Consider the following 21,778-nt stretch of genomic DNA (forward strand, 5'->3'; position numbering starts at 1 on the left):
GGCTTTTGTTTCCCTTGCCTTAGGAGAATACCATATGCTTTCACTTATATGTGAAATGTAAAAAAACAAACAAATGAAATAGACAAACACAAAGTCAAACAGACCTATAAATATGGAGAACAAACTGATCATTGTCAGTGGGGGAGATGGTGAGGGGCTGTGCAACGTGGGTGAAAGGGAGTAGGAGATAACAGGCTTTGAGTTATGGAATGAATAAGCCGTAGGGAAATAAGTACAGCATAGGGAATATAGTCAGTGGTGTGTAATCAGGTTGTATTGTGACCCATGGTAACTTCAGTTGTGGTGAGCATAACATAACCTATAGTTGTTGAATCACTATGTTGTAAACCTGAAGCTGATATAACATTGTGTGTCAACTATATATTCAAATAAGAAGAAAAAGAACAGAGAACAAGTAAAGAAGAAAGGCTAGGACCTATTGGAGTTGGTTAAAGGAAGGAGTGAGATGAGGAAGGAATCTGTTAAAACATGGCTTTTAGCATAATTATTTAGGGTAGCTCAAACCTGTTTATAGAACAAGCAGGAAGTAAAGATAAGTAATTGGAGAAGGGATAGAATGGCTAATAATGGATGGAGAAAGATTACAAAGGAACCCAAAGGAGGTCTGAATTGAGTTATGGAATAGGAGAGTCTTAATGATACAGATTTTTCTTTTGCAGGCTGGTGCAAACACTGTAAGGGGTGGGGTTGTGGATTGGTACTTTATAATATGAATTTGTATATACCAAAAGAGGTATTTTTGGTTGTTATTCAAAGTATCATAGTGACTGATCTCTATATGTAAACTTAAAAGGGAATAAGGCATTATTTTGAGTTGGACTTCTATAAAATTGTAAAATTATTTAAAAATTAATTAAAAAATTATAAAAAATTCTAACTCATTGAAATTTGTCACTTTTTTGAACATACGTCAGTGACTCAGTTAAGCATTTGCCTTCAGCTCAGGTTGTGATCCCAGGATTCTCGGATCCAGCCCTGTGTTGGGCTCCCTGCTCAGTGGGGAGTCTGCTTCTCTTCTCTCTCTCTCTCTCTCTCTTTCTCCCTCTCTCTCTCTCTCTCTCCCTTTCCCCCTCTCCCCTTACTCATGCTCTCTCTCTCTCAAATAAATAAAATCTTTAAAAAAACCTTGTTTTTGTTTGCTGTAAATTACACAAATATAGAATATTTTTTATTCTTTTGGATACTTTTTCTGTTTATGGAGCACAGATTCTTTTCAGTGTTGATTCTGACCAGTATAGTGGATCCCAGACGTACTCTTTTTACTTAAAAAATTTAAATCTTTTTTATATTTTAAAGTTACACTGGGGACTATAAAAATCAAATCTAATATTATGGCAAGCACATATCTTAGGTTTTCTATGGTGATTCAGAGATTTAGATATTATGTGTGGTAGTCTGACAGTCTTAAGGTTCACTTGCTTTTGAAAACATAGTTGCTGAACTAGAATTAGCCTCTAAAATGAGTAGTGGGTAAAAGGACATAAATAGAGCTGTAAATAATGATAATCTGATGAATTACTTAATTTATTTAATTACTTAATTAAATGTGTTTTTTAAATTAATTAATTCACTGTGATGAATTCTTTTTTATTTGCTACTCAAGGTTTATATTAAAACTATATTTCCTGTCATTGTTTCCTATTTGATGCAGTTTTCAACTTGACCAACAATGTGGATTTGGACAACACCAAAAAGAAAATGGAGATGTACCAAAAAGAAAACAAAGATGTCATTCAGAAAAATAAGTTAAAGCTGGTTGGTTGCTAAGTATTTTCTTCTTTTTCGTTAGAAATGAGTGTTTCCATATGATCCTTGAAAAGCTATCTTCTTTTAAAACATGTTAAATTTACAAAGAGTTTAGCTGAAATCCAGGCCAGAAATACAAGTATGTAGGCATGTAGGTAGGAGGCACAGTGTAGCTAAAACAACTTTGATGGCATTATTAAAGTATATTCTATATAATATATATATACACACACACTGTCAATTATTTAATATTGCCTTTCTAGTTTTGGAGAAAAGCAGAGGTACTTATTTTTGAGGTGCTTTATCAGGAATTTGTGATTGTTGGTCAAAGTGATACTAGTCATATCTGGATCACATAGCTTGTGTTTTCATCTTATGTTTAGAAGTTTTAGGACTTCTCCTTATAGTTTTAGGAGTGTTTCATTTATGTACTTCTTTCCTGCCATAAAGCTCTCAAGGAATTGACACTGCATTTTCATTTCATTCATACCCAGCCTGGCTTCCTTAGAATAGAAAGGTGTCTCATTAGAGGATCAATGTGCCATAAAAAAGACTCTCTTTGCCCAGTAGCCTTCTCTCGGTACATTAGAAGATACATGCAAAATAGGTATGCCTAGGTAACTTGTTGCATTAGCCTCATTTAACTCACTAATGGAAGGATGTTCCTTTTTTTTTTTTTTTTTTTTTTTTTTTTAGGATGTTCCTTTTAAGTGAGTACTTTTTCCATTCAGCATTTTAAGCTAGGAAATACTGAGAGTTGCTGTGAAAGAATAGAATTTCAGGCTGGTTATTTATTTTAAGACAGAAATTTCTAATTATCTGAAAACTTTATAATGATAGGTTATTGAATAAAACAAATACTTTATTTCAGTGGGAATATTTGTATTGCTTTTATTCCTTTTGTTCTATTGTTGAATACCTAGATATATTTTAACTAAGTGATTTGGTCAGTAATTCATTGACATTAACTATCACTCTGTGTAGAATATTATACCTATTAGTGATACTGACCTGGGTATTTGGTATTGGTTTAAACATACAGACATGGGGACCACATTTTTAAAGATGGTGCTAGTTGACATGTATTAGTAACTGTGGTATCATTGGGTAGAGCCCAACTCTCTTGTGGCGCATGGAATATGGACTAACTTACATGGCTGATGTCTTTTTACTAATCTGAGGTAGCAGCTTGCTTTTAATGTCTCTGAATGTTGAAGTCTAACTGTTCAAAAACATCAAAGTTCTATCAAAGAAGAAAAGAAAAAGTCTTCTCCATGATTAGTTATATAAAGTGACCCATTTCTGACATAGACCCATTTCTGACATGAGTTGTCTGCTAAGGGGATCTTACTTGTTTCATGAAACTGGTACCTATCAGTATGAGCACAGAGAAACGGAATGTGATCTAATCTTAAAATAGAGACTTAGTGAAGATTAGCTTAGTATTTATTCTATTCTATTTATTATTTAATTGAACTACAGTTGATACAGATTGTTACGTTAGTTTCAGATGTACAATATAGTGATTCAGCAAGCATACATAACACATATGCTCATTCCAAGTGTAACTACCTTCTGTCACCATATAATACTATTATAATACCATTGACTATATTCTCTATGCTGTACCTTTTATCTCTGTGAGTTTATTCATTCCATAACTTCATATCTCCCTCTCCCCCCCACCTCATTGGCAGCCACCAATTTGTTCTTTGTATTTATGGGTCTGTTTTTGCTTTTTGTTTGTTCATTTGTTTTGTTTTTTAGATCTCACATATAAGTGAAATCATATGATATCTATCTTTCTCTGACTTCTGACTTGCTGCATTTAGCATAATACCTTCTAGGTCCATCTGTGTTGTTGCAAATGAAAAGATCTCATCCTTTCTTTATGGCTGGCTGAGTAATATTCCTGTGTGTGTATGTATGTACACTCTACATCTTTTTTATCCACTCATCTGTCAATGTGCACTTGGGTTGCATACATACTTGGCTATTTTAAATAATGCTGCGGTAAATATAGGGGTGTACATATCTTTTTAAATTACTGTTTCCTTTTGAGTAAATACCCAGTAGTGGAATTACTGGATCATATGCTATTTCTATTTTTAATTTTTTGAGGAACTTCCATATTATTTTCCACAGTGGCTATACCAATTTACATTTCTACCAGTAGTGCATGAGGGTTCCTTTTTCTACACATCCTGGCCAACACCTGTTATTTAAAATTAGTTTAATTTTTATTTTCAGTTTTCTAGATTCTCACAGCAGAGATTGCTGTGTAAATGTCTATCAGTTTAGCAGACTAAAAAAGTCAATTCAGTAACATTTGTTCATCATCTGCTAAGCATATTATACAGAAAGATGAGTAAGAAGCTAAGTAATTTCGATACAGTGTCATAAGCATGTGGAAAGTGTGTGCTTGTTACTATAGGAGTATAGAGGAGGGATATCTAATCTATTCTGGGAATATCGGGAAAGACATTCTAGGTGAGATCTTGCCTGCAATGGAGTCTTAAAGGACAAGTGGAAACTTGCCAAGGTGAAGAAGATGGGACAAGGGTGGGAATAGGGAGGCTACATAAAAACATTCAGGCAGAAAGAAATCATCAGCAAAGGCAGGAAGGCATGGATAATCAGTTCTGAGAGATTTTAGTAGTTTTATACTGCCAAAGTTCAATAGAGAGAGTTGAAGTTGGAGAAGTAGAAAGGACGTAGGTCACATAAGGAAATTTATTATGAAAAATAATTTGGGCTTACAGAGACCAGTTTTTATGTGTGAATTTTTTAAATTTATTTTTTATTTTTTTTAGAGAGAGAGAGAGAGAGAGAATCTTAAGCAGGTTCCATGCCCAATGCATAGCTTGACCCCAGGGCTTGATGTCACAACCCTGAGATCATGACTGAAATCAAGAGTCTGACGCTTAACTGACTGAGTCATTGAGGTGTCCCAGTTGTTTTTATATTTAAATTGGTGAGCTTTTTCTTCAAATTAAAGCTTGCTTGGAATACTTTGGTTAAAGGGATCCTGGGAAGAGGACAGGCAGAATTCCCATCTGCTCAGTCTTTTATGTAGTGTACCTTAGGCATCTTATTAGGGAGCTCCAAGATTCCTTGGAGTAATGTTGTAAGAACGTGGCTGTGGATGATTGTCATTAAAGGGTTTTAAAACATGTGATGATAAGGTATTGTCTGTGTTAGAATACATGGAGTGGTTTTGTGGAGGTTGAATTTGAAAGAATTGAGCTTGGAGTTCGAGAAACCAAAGGGAAGTTATTGCAATCATGTTGGTGAATTCAGAGGTGACTTAAACAAGAAACGGAAAGGTGAGGATCAATTGGAGAAACTATTTGATTTTAAAATAGCAAGTCTTAAAAAAAGGTAGCAAGTCTCACTGATGGATTAGGAGTGGGAGGTGAAGGCAAGGGGTAGATTGGGTAAGATAGTGTTATTAGGAAGAATACAGAGACTTAGTTTTCAACTTGCTTCCCTTCTCTCAGTTCATTACCTACTTCATTGTCCCCACGATGTTTGATTTTTAATGATGGCTATTTTCCCAGTTCTTCAACTAGCTAGTTGAAGCTAGTCAGTCAACTAGCTAGTCAGTCAATATTTATTGAGGCCTACTAGGTCTAGGATACTCATATATTCTATTTCAGTGAGAAAATGGAGGCTACCAGTTTCTCATTGCTAAAGATGGTAGACTGTTGGTCTGAATCTCATTCAGCCTGGTGGCAGTGTTTGGTGTAGGCTTCTCCCTTGATACTGAATCCCTCTTCCTTAACTTCTGTGGGGCTACTCTATTCTCCTCCTTATCCTGCTGCTCTCACCTTCCCCTTTCATCATCTTAAGAGGCTTAGCTTTCCTTCCTGACTCTGAAACATGGTTCCTTTCAGTGCTTCTTTTTATGACTTACCTTTTTATACTAATTACTCTCAAATGTTTCTGCAGCACATTGTTTTTCTCCTCAGCTCCTAGATTTATACTATGTAATATATACATATTCTATAAATAGTTAATAGACATTTACATCTTGATATATTATAGACACTTTTAATTCAGCATTCCAGAGCTGAATTTTTAAATCTTTACCGCTGGTCTCTACTATTATGTTCTTTATCCAAGTGTTCAAGCCTTATCTGGTCTGTCTTCCTGTTGATAGCCTCTCCTCATCATTTTTCAAATCTGGATCCCCCTCTAATTCTATGATTAGCTCTTATCATTTCTTATCTGGGTTATTGAAATGTTCTTTTAACTGGTTTTCCTGTCTACAGTTGTGGCCAGATTGATCTGTATACTTCACTGCTTGAAGTTGTCTTTCTAAAGTTATCCCTCAAATTTCCTTAATTTCTTTCTGATTGTCTTAGTATGGCACAAATTTCCTTAGTATGGTTGATGGACCCTCCATGATCTGCCCTCTACTTGCCTTTCCACTTTTATCTAGAACTTTTCACTACCCCCATACTTCATGACTTGGCCATACCAAGCATTCCAGCTTCATTCAGGTCTTTGTACCTTTGTTTTCTCTGCCTGAATAGCTGTTCCACTCTCCAGTGGGCCAAATAGCTACTGTTTGAAGTCTTAGCTCAACTTCCTAGGTTTCCTAGGGCTGCTGTAACAAATTATTAAAAACTTACAACAACAGGAATTTATCACAGTTCTGGAGTCTAGAAGTCTAAAATTAAGGTGCCATCAGGGTCATCATGCTTTCTCTAAATGCTCTAGGGAAGAATCTTCCTTGCCTCTTCTAGCACATGGTGGTTGTCAGCAACCTTCAGTACCACTCTGAGCTCTACCTTTGTCTTCACATGGCCTTCTCCTCTGTTTGTCTGTATTTCCATTATGACCCCATCTTAACTTGATTACATCTGCAAAGACCCTATTTTCAAATAAGGTTACATTTACAGGTACCAAGATTTAAGATTCAACATATATTTTTGGGGTTACATTTAACCCATAACACTCTGTATGAAATCTTTTCTTTCTCTGTGTGTCCTTTATCATTGCAAAGAGAGTTTACCATTCTATCAATTCTGTTTTCACTGTACCTTCTTTAACACTTGTTACACTTAATTGATATGTTACTATTTTACTGTAGGCTCATCTTTTTCTGCTTATATGCTTCCAGTCAAACGGTTCAGTTTTCTAGCTTTCATATCTCAACCCTTAACTTTTTACATTTATTCCTACTAATACTTCTATAGCAATTTTGAATTTTTTTCTCCACTGGGGGCCTGAGTTAGAGTAGCAACCTTGCCAATAGAGAAGGAAAATTTTGTAAAATTATAGGGAGAGATACTAATAGAATGTAGCTACTCATTTAATTTAAGGGGAATGGGAGGGGGAAACAAGGAAACAGAAATGAATTTATGTTTTCAAATGGAATTGGCTGAGATGTAGGTGTACACTGAGTGGACATAAGGAATATAGGAGTATGATCAGCTTTGGGAGACCAGATGCTAAACTTTTGGATCTCATACTGAATTTGAATTGTAAGTGAAACATCTTTTTGTTTGAAAATCTTATGTAATATGTGAATTGAAAAAAAAAGCTAATAAAAGGTTTTAAATATTATTTATATAAAGCATATATTTTTCTGAGGTATCTGTTATTCATAGATCCATGATGCTCAAAGCTATTATGCTGTCTTCCTTCATTCTGTATTTACCTTGAGGTGCTGTAATTTCTCAATGTTCTGTCAGATTAAAAAAGAAAAAAGAGCCTTAAAGCCATTTAGATTTTACTGTATTTTTCATTCATAAGAATTAAAGAGCAAAGACTAGGTATACTATTGCTTTTTAAGTATGACTTAGAGTTGGAATGAATTTCAGAGCTTGGAATTCTTTAATATTTCTGAGGAACTCCATAAAAGAAGAATGAGTAGAACTATGGTTCATTCTGTTTACATATTAGCTTTAAATTTTGAATTTTTCAGTACACAAAGAAGACTCTGGAAATTTATATGCTTATATTAGAAAAGAACTTCAGGTTTTTAGAACTTCCCTTAAACGAACACTACTTGGAACTCTAGCATCATAAAGAGTTATTTCAGTTTGGGAAAAAGAAGCTTAGTACAGTGATAACTTTTCATTATCTGGAATGATCTGGAAATTGTTTTTTTTTTTTTTTAAATAAGCCAACCTTTTCAATGGAGTGTTTCAATAAGTAGTTCTGTATATAGATTGTCTCTTTGTTGTTTTTGTTGGGTTTTTGGTTTTGTTTTTCTTGTTAAATCTTCTAAAATGAATGACTTGAAACTATCTGTAATAATTACAAATACATTATTAAGCACATTTCCTACAGCTGGGCACAGTGTACTTATTTGGGTGTTTGTTTAGTGGTAGGTGTCATTCTCTTTAATAGTAACATGTCCACATGAAATAAAATGACTCTAGTTCCTTCAGAGTAGAATTGCTGCTGTGTTAAACTGTAAATGACTAGTGTGTTTTATGCTTCCAAAAAAGAAAGTGTCAGAGTGTAGTATAGGATTGATTTTAGTTACTAAATTTATTCCATGCTGTATATAAATATTTCTGTTTTAGACTCGGGAACAGGAGGAATTGGAAGAAGCTTTAGAGGTAGAAAGACAGGAAAATGAACAAAGAAGACTATTTATACAAAAAGAAGAACAACTGCAGCAGATTCTAAAAAGGAAGAATAAGCAGGCGTTTTTAGATGAACTGGTACGTACTAATGCTAAGTGCAGTAAAAATCATTAGTTTTCAGAGCTTATCTTTCCTATTTATTATGCTGGATAATGGCATTTAAGTGGCATTTCTACTGGTATATTCAGTGCTACTGTATTCAACTTCTGTTCCTTCATTAAAAAAAAACAATTTTTTCAATATCCATTTTATTTTCAGATGAAAGAGCAATATAACTGATATAAGACAGTGTACTATTAATAGGTTATTTATGTGTTTTTAAACTTACTAAAACTCATTGTATTCAGAGCAGTTTTCTCCTGATTAATACTGGCTTTCTTGTAACTGCTCATTTGCAAGTATTTTGGCTTCATGGTGAAATTTATGATGATTCTGGTTACTCTGTTAGAACTGTGTTTCATATTTTTCCATGAGAAAGAACATATTTGAAAGAAATGGCAGTGTTTTGCAAGTGTTTTTGTTTTCCAATAATTACTACCCTAAGTATTCACCATTGTTAGATAATAGCAGTATTAATAACTAAGGTTTATGAAGTATTTCATAAATTTGATACTATATTATTTGATACTTATAAGCTGGGGTTATACTGATAAAGTCACAGTAGAAATGGTCCTCTCCAGGAGTCTTTTTGCGTTCTTCCCTTTCCTTTTCTGTCCATATAATTAAATTCTGTTTGGTGTTAACATACTTTAATTCTTTGATCTACTTGATAAGGTGTTTTTTACTCTATTTGTGATTGGGTAAATGTTTATGTATATATTTTTCCACTGTTCTTTTGGCCAAAAGTCAGCTAGCCAGGAATAAAAAGAGAAAGCAAGATAATTAAATTAGAAGTAGGTGAAGAAAGCAAAAGAAAAGTGAAAGAAAGGACGTTAATGAGACTTAGATAGAAAATGCCTATCATAAACCCGATCTACTTTGTGTAAGTGGAGTATAAATTGGGTTCTGAAAATGAAGACAGCAACATATAAAATAGAATATGGTATTTTCCTTAGCGATTTCTATTAATTTTTCTTGAAACTATTAAGTGTCAGTTGTGGGTTTTTTTTTTCAGTTGTGGTTTTTAACAATTGAAATGACACGTGCATTTTACCTTTTTTGTTGATGTATATTTTGTGAGTAATTAAAAACTTTAAAGAACATATTAGTAAATATTGATTTAAAATTACTTTATTGAGAGGTTCTATCCCCTATCATTTTGTACAAAGAAGAATACACTTTTCCTTGGTAACCCTTCTCCTTTTTTCAATTAATTGAATTAATTCCAAATATAGAACTTAGATATGAAATGAAAATACACTTTAACATTTAAAAAATATTGCATCTAGTACGGAGTTTTTAGATTTAATTTTGAGGTTAGGTTGCTTTGCATAGCAATTACTCTTGCATGTTTTTTTAGTCCTTAAAGTAATAAGTTTTGCTGCTTCATTGAGCTGCTATTGGCATGAAGCTCCCCTTTAATTCAGTGGGGCATGAAGCAAGATGTGAAACTGCCAATGTTGTACATTGTGTATAATCTGGAGTTAATATTAGTTTTTGTGAGACCTCCTCCCCCACCCCCTGCAACTTCCTGTTTTCTTCACCTGCAAGTCATTACTGCACATACTTTCTTCACGGCTTAGATCATGTAACATTATGGTTAAATAATCCTTAGCAATTTACTGTATTCATTAGAAGAATTAATTACGACATATTGTCTTAGAATACCAGTACATTTTGAATTTCTGGTTTCCTCATTTTATTTTTAAAAATTCTGTTACTTTAATTTTTAAATAATCATTAATTTTTTTGTTAAAATGTGACCGTATGTTTAATCCTTATTGACTAATTGAAAGAATTTATTAAATTTCTTTTTATCTTTCTGAATCTTTAATAAGTAAAAAAACACTTTGTATTTCTATGTTCTTGTGTTAGATTCTATAAAAAAGATAATATTGGCATTTATAAATATGTATAGAAGTTTAAATCTTAGAATTACTCTCTGGATCTAATTTAGACAACAAGTACTAAATAGAATTTTTTTCTCTTGTTTTTGGGGTTTGGTTTTTGTGCTAATGGTCACTTTTTAACCTTTAAAAAGCATTACATTATACTGTATGTGACAGGATTTTAATGTTATGGTCTTAATGTTTATGATTTAGCATTCACCATAATGTTGCCTAAAAAGTCCATTTATTTAATCCTAACTGTAAATTAAATTTTTTTTAACAGTTTGGAAAAAGATTTTTTAAACAGGTCCTGACTTATTAAATCTTTTTATATTCCTATTTGAAAATTCTCTTCAGTTATGTCTTAAATTTTGTTAAGGGCTAATATTGTTGTCAAATGTAGTAGCTGATTTTTATTAGAAATATTGTTTGCCAGATGGCTTGCTTAAAGTCAATTAAAATAATCCTTAAAAAATGGCCATTATAAAGCTTTTAATGAGTATTACAGGCAGTCTTATTAAAATTTCTTTAAATATTAAACAGTATACCTTCAGGCAATTAATGTAGTTTAGAGAACTTTTCAAGATAGACTGGAAACAGAAAAATTAAATAACTTGCATGGCTGAATCTGCATTGTATGTATTCCTGAGAGCATGTATGTTCCCATAGTTTATTTTACTCTGTAGATTTTTGATGTTGTTAGAGCTCCTGCTTAATTCTAATTTAACATTTATGAAGATTTTTAGGCTTCAGAGTTTTGAGTGCTAAAATGGAATAAAGCAGATTGAAGTAAATTGTCTTAATGTCAAAATTAGTTTTAGATTCCTAGAATGTTTATTTTTTATTAAATTTCAGCTGTATTACCAAGACATTTTAATATTCAGTACCTTTTATGTGACAACAAAACCAGGATTAAAACAGGCCCAAGTATTCACTGACAACCTTTTCGAAGTGTCTTGTCTTTACCCTAGGACTTCGGCTTATTGAGTAAATACCAGTTTGGAAGAGCATTTTAATTCATTTAGAGTATAAGTTGAGAAGGAATGCCAAAGAAATTTATTTTTCTTCTGTTAACTTTTACATATGAAAATATAGTAATGGGTTTTTTTTTTTTTTTTGTTTTTTTTTTTTTTAGTAATGGGTTTTAAAAGATGTTTTGGGTCACAGCCCATTTAAAATCTCTTAATTTTGCATTTTTATTATAAAATTGTGGGGTTTTTTTGACGTTTATTATAAAGTTCCCTTTTTAGAAGAAAAAAAATGTTTTATTTATTTATTTTAGAAAGTAAGCAAGTTGAAGATGGTAGGGGAGGAACAGAGAGAAAGGAACAAGCAGACTCCCTGCTAAGTGCGGAGCCTGATGTGGAGCTCCATCTCACAACCCTGAGATCATGACCTGGGCTGAAATCAGTAGTTCAACACCCAACCAGCTGAGCCACCCAGGTGCCCTATTATTATAAAATTCTTAATGAAAGTCTAGAATAGCTGCAGGAATTCGCAGTAATACTGTTACTAATGCAGAACTAATGCTTTATTGTAGAATATGAAATGTAGTCAAGTATATTTTCATAATACGTTTCATTTATTCTCCTTTATTATTACTAAAGGTCCCAAGGCTCTATTTTATAAATAAAATTTGTGTTCTTTCATTTAAAAATTTTTATTCCTTGTAACATTGCTCTTTCAAAGTACTTCTGTTACCAAGTTTTTGGGTACAAATTTATTCTAGGATAACTCTTTTGAAATAAATTGCTTGTTATTTGAATTACTTCTGTGCTGTAGCCTTAAAATAATTCCTTTAAATATGTTAATTGACTACATTTGTGCCTAAAAAATATTCTTAAGTCGTGAGATTTGGAAAGAAAATTAGATTCTGCTGTGTTTTTACTTTCATACTATGAAATGTTTAACAATATAGTTTTTTCAGGATTAAATTCTGGGTAGTTACTATTTTAAAAATCTGTAGGCCATTTGAAGAATATGTGTATATATGTAGGTAGCCTTGGTGTAGGAGACAGAAATGTGTTTGTAACCTTCGACTTTGTTTACAGATACAAAGTATTCTGTGTGTGTGTGTGTGTGTGTGTGTGTGTGTATGTGTGTGTGTGTGTGTGTGTGTGTATATAATCCCTTCCTTCTTGGCTTCTTTCTGCATGTATTTCTGTGTTCTTATTTAACTGAAAATTTAGGAAGAGGTCTGGACCTTAGTTCCATAGCACTTTAAACATGTAAGAGAACTTCATGTTAAACAGGATAAAATAAGCCTACATATAAGAATTAGTAATTTACTTGTTATTAATATGTATGTGTGCAGATTTGTGTAAATAGGGGCCCTGATTTAGTACCAATATAAGATACAGAAATATTTACTATCATTTTGTTAAGAAAAGCTAGACTTAATTTCTAAAACTAAGTCCATAAAGGAGAAAATAAACATATTTTTGGTTGTACTTAACAATTGTTCCATTGTGCAAAACAGAACAAGGATCATTTCCAAACGGCCTCAGGTGAAATCTAATGGGAAACAATTGCAGACTGGTCTGAATTCACTGGTCGAAGAATGTGTCTTAGATAAACATCTGATCTAAGTTATAGTACTTTGTATTATTCTTTGTGTGATTAGCTTTTAATTTTTTTAGTTTAATAAATATGGTTGGCTTTCCTAGATGAAATAAGACCCTATTATGTTGTCTCTAATGTGCATTTTATAAGAATACTTTTTTGCAGGTTATTTTGATTTATGAATCTCAAACAGCCTTTTCTTATTATGGAATGTTAAAATTTTTGTGAAGTGTTCTCCATAAAGTGAATATTTAGGTTGACATCAAATGCTTATGAAAAGGCATAATTTAAAATAAAAGACTTGTTGCCCATTAGTTTTTCCTTTTTAACTTTGATATTACACTTTTACTTTTCTTACAGGAGAGTTCTGATCTCCCTGTTGCTCTGCTTTTGGCTCAGCATAAAGATAGATCTACTCAGTTGGAAATGCAACTTGAGAAACCTAAACCTATAAAACCAGTGACATTTTCCACAGGCATCAAAATGGTATGCTGTATTTTAATTGCTTGTTTGAAGAATATATTTTAAGGATTGTACTTTATAACTTTATATTGATTTCTACAGAAAAATTCGAAGGTTCAGATGTTTAAGAACAGTATCTGATCTAGGCTAAACATGTAGAAACAAGAAGAATACGTGTGGTGTAAGGGGAAAGTGAAAAGTAATAAATAATTTTCAAAGTACACAACACAATTTTGTTGTGCACGATATTGGATTTGTATTTTTTTTTTTTCTTATTCTGTATATTTTAAGCATCTAGTGTAGGAAAACATTCTTAAAAGAACATACAGACTTCTGGTTTCTGGTATGGCATGTAAGAAGCTTGGATATTGCCAAGCTTCTTACATTTTATTTATTTTTATTTATTTTTTAAAGATTTATTTATTTATTCATTAGAGAGAGAGAGCCTGATGCGGGACTCGATCCTCGGACCCAGGGTCACGCCCTGAGCTTAAGGCAGATGCTCAACCACTGAGCACCCAGGCATCCCAGCTTCTTACATTTTAAAACAAGTAAAAAGCTGAGCATATTGAATAATCCAACAACTTTTCTTAGTTCCATAAATGAAGAGAGGTCACAAGACAAATCAGTGCCCTCAAAATTGGAGAGATTGGCTGAGAATCACAACTCAGCCAGAGCAGCAACCTCGCCAGGAACTAGTGCTGGTGTAGGGAAATCTGATTGTAATTGACAAGTTCCTGGAGTTTGGGTGTGGACAACTCTGAGAGTTCAAAAGTTTGTGGGGCAGCCAGTTATTGAGAGCCCCTGCACTTTTGTGATTTTTCTCTTTTACATCTCTACCAGCTTCTCTCAGTGAATATAGAGAAAAATCTCCTCTTGCTTCTGGCAGAGGAAAAGGAAAAGGAACAATTTTGCAATATTCAGAGCATTCTGTTCTTAATAAGGCCTACCTCTAGGAGAAGCCATTTAGTCAGAGCCTAACCTGCTGGAATTTATGAGAACCTATCTGATGTAGTGGAAGGGAAATAACTAATTCTAGCTGCTCAAGCCTTCTTTGTGGGAGAAGGGAAACAACATAACTTTAGCTCACTCAAACTACCCTGCCCTACCTAAGGGGAAGTGGGATGGACTGAGAAGCACATGTGAAGTTGGCCATCTAGAAGCATAGGCTCTTTAAAAGATTGAGACCTGATCAGTGAACTATAAAATGCTCTGCCACTCCCCATACCTCACCACCACATTGCTAAAGGCCTATTTATATTATAGCAGTGTCTTTTCCCCAGTCCATTATGCCTCGGTTATCAATAAATAAATAAATAAATAAATACTAAAAGGCAGAAAACACAGAAGAGACAGCAAGCATCAGAACCAGGCTTAGATATAGCAGGGATATTGGAATGATAAGAGTGGGAATATAAAACAGTCATGATTAATATGCTAAGGGTGTTAATGAATAAAGTAGACGACAACATACAAGCACAGGTGGGCAATGGTAAGGAGAAGGTTGGAAATTCTGAGAAAGAATCAAAAAGAAATACTAGAGAAAAGAACTCTAACAGAAATGAGAAATAGCTTTGATGAGCTCGTTAGTAGACTAGATAGTCCTGACAAAAGAATCTTTAAGTAAGAAGATACATCAATACACTCCTTGAAAACTGAAAACTAAAGAGAAAAAAGACTGAAAAATAAAAACCAACCCAAAAAGGAAACCAGGACAGAATATCCAAGGACTGTAGGATGACTATAAAAGGTATAACACATGCATAATGGAAGGAGAAGAATGAGAGGCACAGAATATTTGAAACAGTAACAACTGAGAATTTCCCCCAAATTAATATCAGACACCAAACCAAAGATCCAGAAAGCTCAGAGAACACCAAGTAGGATAAATTCCAAAAAAACTATATGTATATGTATATCAGATACAAAACTATATGTATATCAGAAAATTGAAGATAAAGAAAAAATCCTGAAGCAGCCAGAGAGGAAAAAATACCTTTACCTATAAAAGAGCAAAAATAGGAATTATATCTGGCTTCTCCTCAGAAACCACACAAACAAGAGAGTGGAATGAAATATTTAAGATGATGAGAGAGAAAAAAAAAATCATCAACCTAGAATAATGTACCCTGAAAAACTGTCTTTTAAAAGTGAAGGAGAAATTGGACTGCCTAGGTGGCTCAATGGTAAAGTGACTGAATGTTGATTTTGGCTTGGGTCGTGATCTCAGGTCCTGGGATTGAGCCCCGCATTGGGCTCTGTGCTCATCGGGGAGTCTGCCCTGCTCAAGGATTCTGTCTCTCCCTCTGTGTACTCTCTCTCTTTATAAATTAAAAAAAAAAAGTGAAGGAGAAATAAAGATTATCAGACAAATAAGGGGTTTTCTGCCAGTAGACCTTCCTTGCAAGAAACGTTGAAAGAAGTTCTTTTAGAGCCAAGGAAAATGATACAGGTGAGAAACTCAGATCTAAATAAAGGAAGAGCATCAGAAAAGAAAAGAGTGATGGTAAAATAAAAACTTACTTTTTGTTCTTAATCTAACAGGTAACAGTTTGTTTAATAACAATACTATATTTGAGTGTGTTTGCTTATGTGTATGGGTATACGCACACATGCTTATATATAAACGAAATGAATGACAGTGATGATGCAAAGGATATGAAGAAGCAGTTAGAACTATGTTATTATTATGAGGTACTAACACTACCCATATTTTTCTCCCCAACTGTCCATTCAGATTACTGTTTTTTGATTTTTAAAATTGCCTACCTTGTTTGTCATATGTGCACCGGCTGTTAGAGTCTAAACATCTGAGGGCAGGGTTGCATATTTTAACTTCCTAAATATGTTTAGGAATATGTGGGTCCCTGAATAATATAAAATGTCCATGATCAATTTTAATTTATATAAATTTATAAATTTATATATAGTATTAACACATTATCAGATACTGTAAAGAAAAAATTTCTCATTAAGAAATTACTAAAACTTTTGAATTAAGGGACAATATAGAGAAAAGAAAATAGGCATGGAAAGACTCTAGTACAAGGGGATTAAATTCAGCTTCACCACTTAGTAGATATGTATGCATGAGTAAGATATTTCTTTTTTTTTTTTTTTAGATTTTATTTATTTATTTATTAATGAGAGAGAGAGAGACAGAGAGAGACAGAGAGAGGCAGGCTCCATGCAGGGAGCCTGATGTGGGACTTGATCCTGGGTCTCCAGGATCAGGCCCTGGGTTGAAGGCAGCGTTAAACCGCTGAGCCACCTGGGCTGCCCAGGTATTTTTTTATTCTTTGTGTTTGTTTTCTCATTGGTAAAGTTGAGATACTTTTTGCTTTTCGTGATTGTTTAGAGGATTAAAATATATATATAAAATGTTAACCAAGTGCAACTTTAATGTTAATCAGAAATTTTTAAGGGAGGGAGAAAAAGAGAGGAAGGGGAGGGGCAGAAGGAGAGATAGAATCTTAAGCAGGCTCCATGCCTAGTGCAGAGCCCGATATGGGGCTTGATCTGATGACCATAAGATCATGACCTGAGCCAAAACCAAGAGTAAGCTGCGTCACTAACTGTACCACCTGGGTGCCCCATCAGTAATGTTTATTGTTATTATTATAGTTAAATATTTAAGTGAATTACATAATGATTTCTTTACATTGTGTGATTAGGTAATAACATTTTTAAGATTCTTGAATTTGAAGGAATTTTATATTTGAAGTATTTGTTATTTTGATACTTGTGGTAGTGCTGTGACCATAGTGTTTTAAATATTTTTAAAATTCATTTTTTAATTCATATATAGCAAAGGTCATTCTTTGTGATACGCAGGGTCTTGACAAATGCAGAGTTGTATATGTACCAGCATAGTAATAATATAGAGCAGTTCCATTACTCCTCAATGTTCTACCATTTCATAGTCAGCCTCCAAACTCCCTATCAACTAGTGGTTTGTTCTATATCTTTGTTGTTTTGGGTTTTCCAGAAAGTCATATAAATGGAATCATACATACAGGTCTTTTAGATCAAGGCTTTTTACTTAGCAACATGTATTTCAGATGTTATTGTTGTTCCTTTTTGAGTAATATACCATTTTACGGATATACAAGTTTCTTTATCCTTCATCAGTTGAAGGACATTTGGATTTTTTGTTTGTTTTTTAATGATTATGAGTGAAGCTGCTATAAACATTTGCATACAGTTGTGTGTGTACGTAAGTTTTCATTTCTACTGGCTAAATATTAAGAATGAAATTGGTGAATTATATGGTAAGGGTATATTTAGTTTTGTAATAAACTGCTAAATTGTTTTTTAAAGTGGCTGTACCAGTTTGCATTCTCACCAGCCTTGTAGGAGTGTTTCAATTGCTCTGTATCCTTGCCAGTGCTCAGTATTTTGAGTTTTAAAAATATTTTAGGAAAAAAAAAGGCATTCTAAACAAGTGTGTAATATTATTTCATTATAGTTTTAATTTGCATGTCCCTGATGACTAGTGATATTGAGTATCTTTTCATGTGCTTATTTGGTATCAGTTTTTCATTTGCCCTTAGCATTTACTTTAATACCTCAGGTTTCTTTTTAGATAAGATTGTGACCTTGTTATTTTTTTTCTTCTTCCTTCTCTTACAATTTTTTGTTTTGTGAAATGTCATGTATATACAAAAGGACACAGAACCAAACTACATAGCTTAGTGAATTATTACAAAGTGAACATCTGTGTAACTATCACAGAGGTAAAAGAAAAAAAAGTATTGTCGATGCTCTAGAAAATCTGCCTCATAACCCCTTAGATCTGGTCAGTACCCCATTTTTTCCCTCAAAGTAGTCAGTCTTCTTTTATGGCAGTCCCTTTCTTGCTCTTGTATATAACTTTAACATTTAAGCATGTATGCTTTAACCTGATTAATGTTGGGCCCATTCATGTTATATTTGTGAGATTCATCCATGGTTTTGTATATAGCTCTTTTTTTTTTCATTTTCATTGCTAGATAATGTTCCATTGGAGGAATATACTACTATTTATTCATTCTGCTATTGCTGGATGTTTGGATCCTTTTGAGTTTTTGGTATTTTGAGTTATGCTAATGTGTTAATATATGTTTCTTGGTGCACATGTACGCACATTGTTTTGGTGTCTATTTTACCTAATAGAGTTATTAGGTCATAGTGAATATGTGTGTTCACTTTAGGAGATACTGTCAAATCATTTTCCAAAGTGGTTTTTACCAATTGTCCTTCTACCAGGAGTATTTTTGTTATTCTGTATTTTTGTCAGCACTTGTGATTTTCTGCCTTTTCCGGTTTTACCATTCTGGTGGGTATTTTATAGTGTTTTGTGATTCTGATCTGCATTTTATTTTGCTGATCACTAATGACATTGAGCATTGGCTATATTATTCTCTGAAATGCCTGCTCAAGACTTACTAATGTGTAGGGAGTTTTTTAAAAATATGTTCTGGATCTAAGCCTTTTATTAATCATATGTGTTATAGGAATTTAAATTATTTGCTGGATCACCTGGTTGGCTGGAACATGTGACTCTTGATATTGGGGTTGTGAGTTCAAGCCCCATGTTTGGTGTAGAGATTACCTCAAAATAAAATCTTAAAAAAATTATTTACTATCTCTTGAGGGATAGGGATTCTTGGTTGTGTGATATCAGTAGTGGCATTTGTGATCTGTTGCACACTTTCATACTCCTATTCCAATTTGCTCTGAGAAATAAGTGTTTTCTTTTACTTCCCTCCCCCAAAAAAGCCCCACAAGCAATTTTAGAAAAAACAGGAATTTTTTTCACTCCGTGGCTTCTTTCTTTTCACTGTCCTGAGAGTGTCTTTTGATGCCTTTATTGTTTTACTTTTATACTATCCACGTGAAATTGATTTTTTTGGCTATCATGTAAGGTATGTGATCCAGTTAATTTAATGCTTGTTGATATTCATGTAACTTAAGTGTATGATAGAATACCAATTATTATTATATAACAATTCAGGTTTTGGTTTAAGGGCAAGGTGAAATTTTTTTATTTTATTTTATTTATTTATTCATGAGAGGCACAGAGAGAGAGAGAGAGAGGCAGAGACACAGGCAGAGGGAGAAGCAGGCGCCATGCAAGGAGCCCGACGTTGGACTCGATCCCGGGTCTCCAGAATCACGCCCTGGGCTGAAGGCGGCGCTAAACCGCCAAGCCACCCGGGCTGCCTGCAAGGTGAAATTTTTAAATGACACAGTTTTTACGTGAATTTATTAATATCACTGAATGGAGAGACTGAACATAATGTAGATGAAAATCCAATGTTTATGTAGTTGAATGTTCTTATATTCTTTAGAAAAATCAATCCTAAAATATGGAATGAAAAATAACATTTATTGAGCACCTATATCCCAGGGGTTGATTTCATTGATCAGAGTTGATCAGGATTCCAACATTGCTTAAGACTTTGTGACCTTTGATGGCTTTTTTTTTTTTTTTAAGATTTTATTTATTTATTGAGACAGAGAGAGAGAGAGAGGCAGAGACATAGACAGAGGGAGAAGCAGGCTTCATGCAGGGAACCCGACATGGGACTCTATCCCGGATCCCCAGGATCACACCGCACGCAGGCTGAAGGGGTGCTAAACTGCTGCGCCATCGGGTCTGTCCTGATGGCTCTTTTTAATAAAAGTTGTCATCTTTTGTTTTTATATCTCCATGAAATAGATGATAATCTTATTTTTGCAATGTGAAAACTGAGTCTCAGAGAAATTAGACCACATATAAAAGATGACACCAAGACTCATTCTGTTATACCTCATTATTTAATTAAGGAGAATATTAAATAACAGAGTTTATAAATTCTACTTGAAGTGTCCTTCTGATTTGAAGGAAGCTGGGATTTGAGTTCTTGCTTCTTATAGCAGGCTGATTGTATGGACAGAGTAATGTAAGGGACAGGAGCCAGAACAATGGCCTTTTCCTTTCCTGATCTGCTCTACTTAAAGAAAGTCCAGCACAGCAAATGAAGTCAGTTATACTGAACTTGGAGACGATCTAAGGAAGACATGCAAATGTGATACAGGGTTTTAGAAATAGATCCTTAAGATGTGACTGAGGAGATAAAATTTATTTAATAAACCCAGATAAAGATTAAGGGTTAAAATGAGTAAGAAATGAAGATTTAATTATTATGTTTTGAGATACGTAGAGTTGAGACAGTCAATGAACAGATTTTGGTCAGGGATGTTCACATATATTGTACCTGATGAATTCTTTGAATTATATTTCCTAGGAATTAAACTCTCGGTAGATGGAGACATGTTAAGGGTAGGATTTTAGAGAAGTATTTGTATAATTTGTGACTTGACTTTTTTTAGAGATTTCCATGTAATCACTATCTTATGCATGAATAGGAGAAACTTCATTTTTTTAAAGATTTTATTTATTCATGAGAGACACAGAGAGAGAGACAGAGAGACGGGGGGGGGGGTGGTTAGGTAGAGACATAGGCAAAGGGAGAAGCAGGTTCCCCACAAGGAGCCTGATGGACTCCATCCCAGGACCCTGGGGCCACAACCTGAGCCAAAGGCAGATGTTCAACCACTGAACTACCCAGGTGCCCCGAAAAACTTCATTATATATCTATTTTGGCTTTTCTGTGCTGATAGTTTTGAACTCTTTTTTTAAAAAAAAGATTTTATTTTTTTTAACTGATCTCTACATGTGATGTGGGGCTCAAATTTACAACTCTGAGATTGAGTCACATGCTTTACCAACTGAGCAAGCTAGGTGATCCTGAACTCTTAAAATAAGAGTTCCAATGTTGTTTCTCCATCAGGCATTAGTTATTTTAATTTCATTGTTTCAAATCCCAGCAATATAATTTTAGGGTCTTCTGTTTCTTCTTCATATCACAAGTTATTATAATTTTTTTCCCAAAAGAATACTATTCCTGAATATACCATTCTTATGTGAACCTATGAAAAGACTTGAAAAAAACAGGATTTTGCGTTCCATTTGTTGATAATTTGTGTCATTAAACTGTTAGATATCCATACAGAAAATCTACAGATGTAAGTAACTAAATCTTAGTGTTGTCTTTTTGGGGGGAGGGGAGGGGCAGACTCCACATCTAGCATGGAGCCACTTACAGGACTGTTTCAAACCCTGAGATCATGACTTGAACTGAAATCAAGAGTTGTATGCTTAACTGGCTGAGCCACCCAAGGACCCCATAGGTCTTAGTCTTTTGGGAGGGAGGAAAGACACATTGGTCAGGGCATAAAATTAAGGAGCCAGAATCCAAGGCTGAGAATCTGGTGCTTTTTCAGACAAGATGGTGTTCTAACTTCATTGTGCTTTTGTATGCAAACCAGAAGCAGACTGAGTCACAATGGTAACCTAAGAATTATTTT

General features: G+C 33.8%; 1 protein-coding gene across 6 annotated transcripts in view; it reads left to right on the forward strand.

Annotated features, from left to right (window-relative positions):
• The window catches only part of MNAT1 (MNAT1 component of CDK activating kinase), a 188,579-nt gene that overhangs the window by 63,886 nt on the left and 102,915 nt on the right, over positions 1–21,778 (forward strand). For all 6 annotated transcript variants that reach the window (XM_038544873.1, XM_038544877.1, XM_038544874.1 and 3 more), the window contains 3 exons: positions 1,673–1,776; positions 8,310–8,450; positions 13,283–13,408. In XM_038544873.1, the coding sequence (XP_038400801.1) occupies positions 1,673–1,776; positions 8,310–8,450; positions 13,283–13,408 (371 nt within the window). The remainder of the gene's footprint in view (positions 1–1,672; positions 1,777–8,309; positions 8,451–13,282; positions 13,409–21,778) is intronic.

This window comes from Canis lupus, chromosome 8 (assembly GCF_011100685.1).
Source record: "Canis lupus familiaris isolate Mischka breed German Shepherd chromosome 8, alternate assembly UU_Cfam_GSD_1.0, whole genome shotgun sequence".
NCBI lineage: Eukaryota > Metazoa > Chordata > Mammalia > Carnivora > Canidae > Canis > Canis lupus.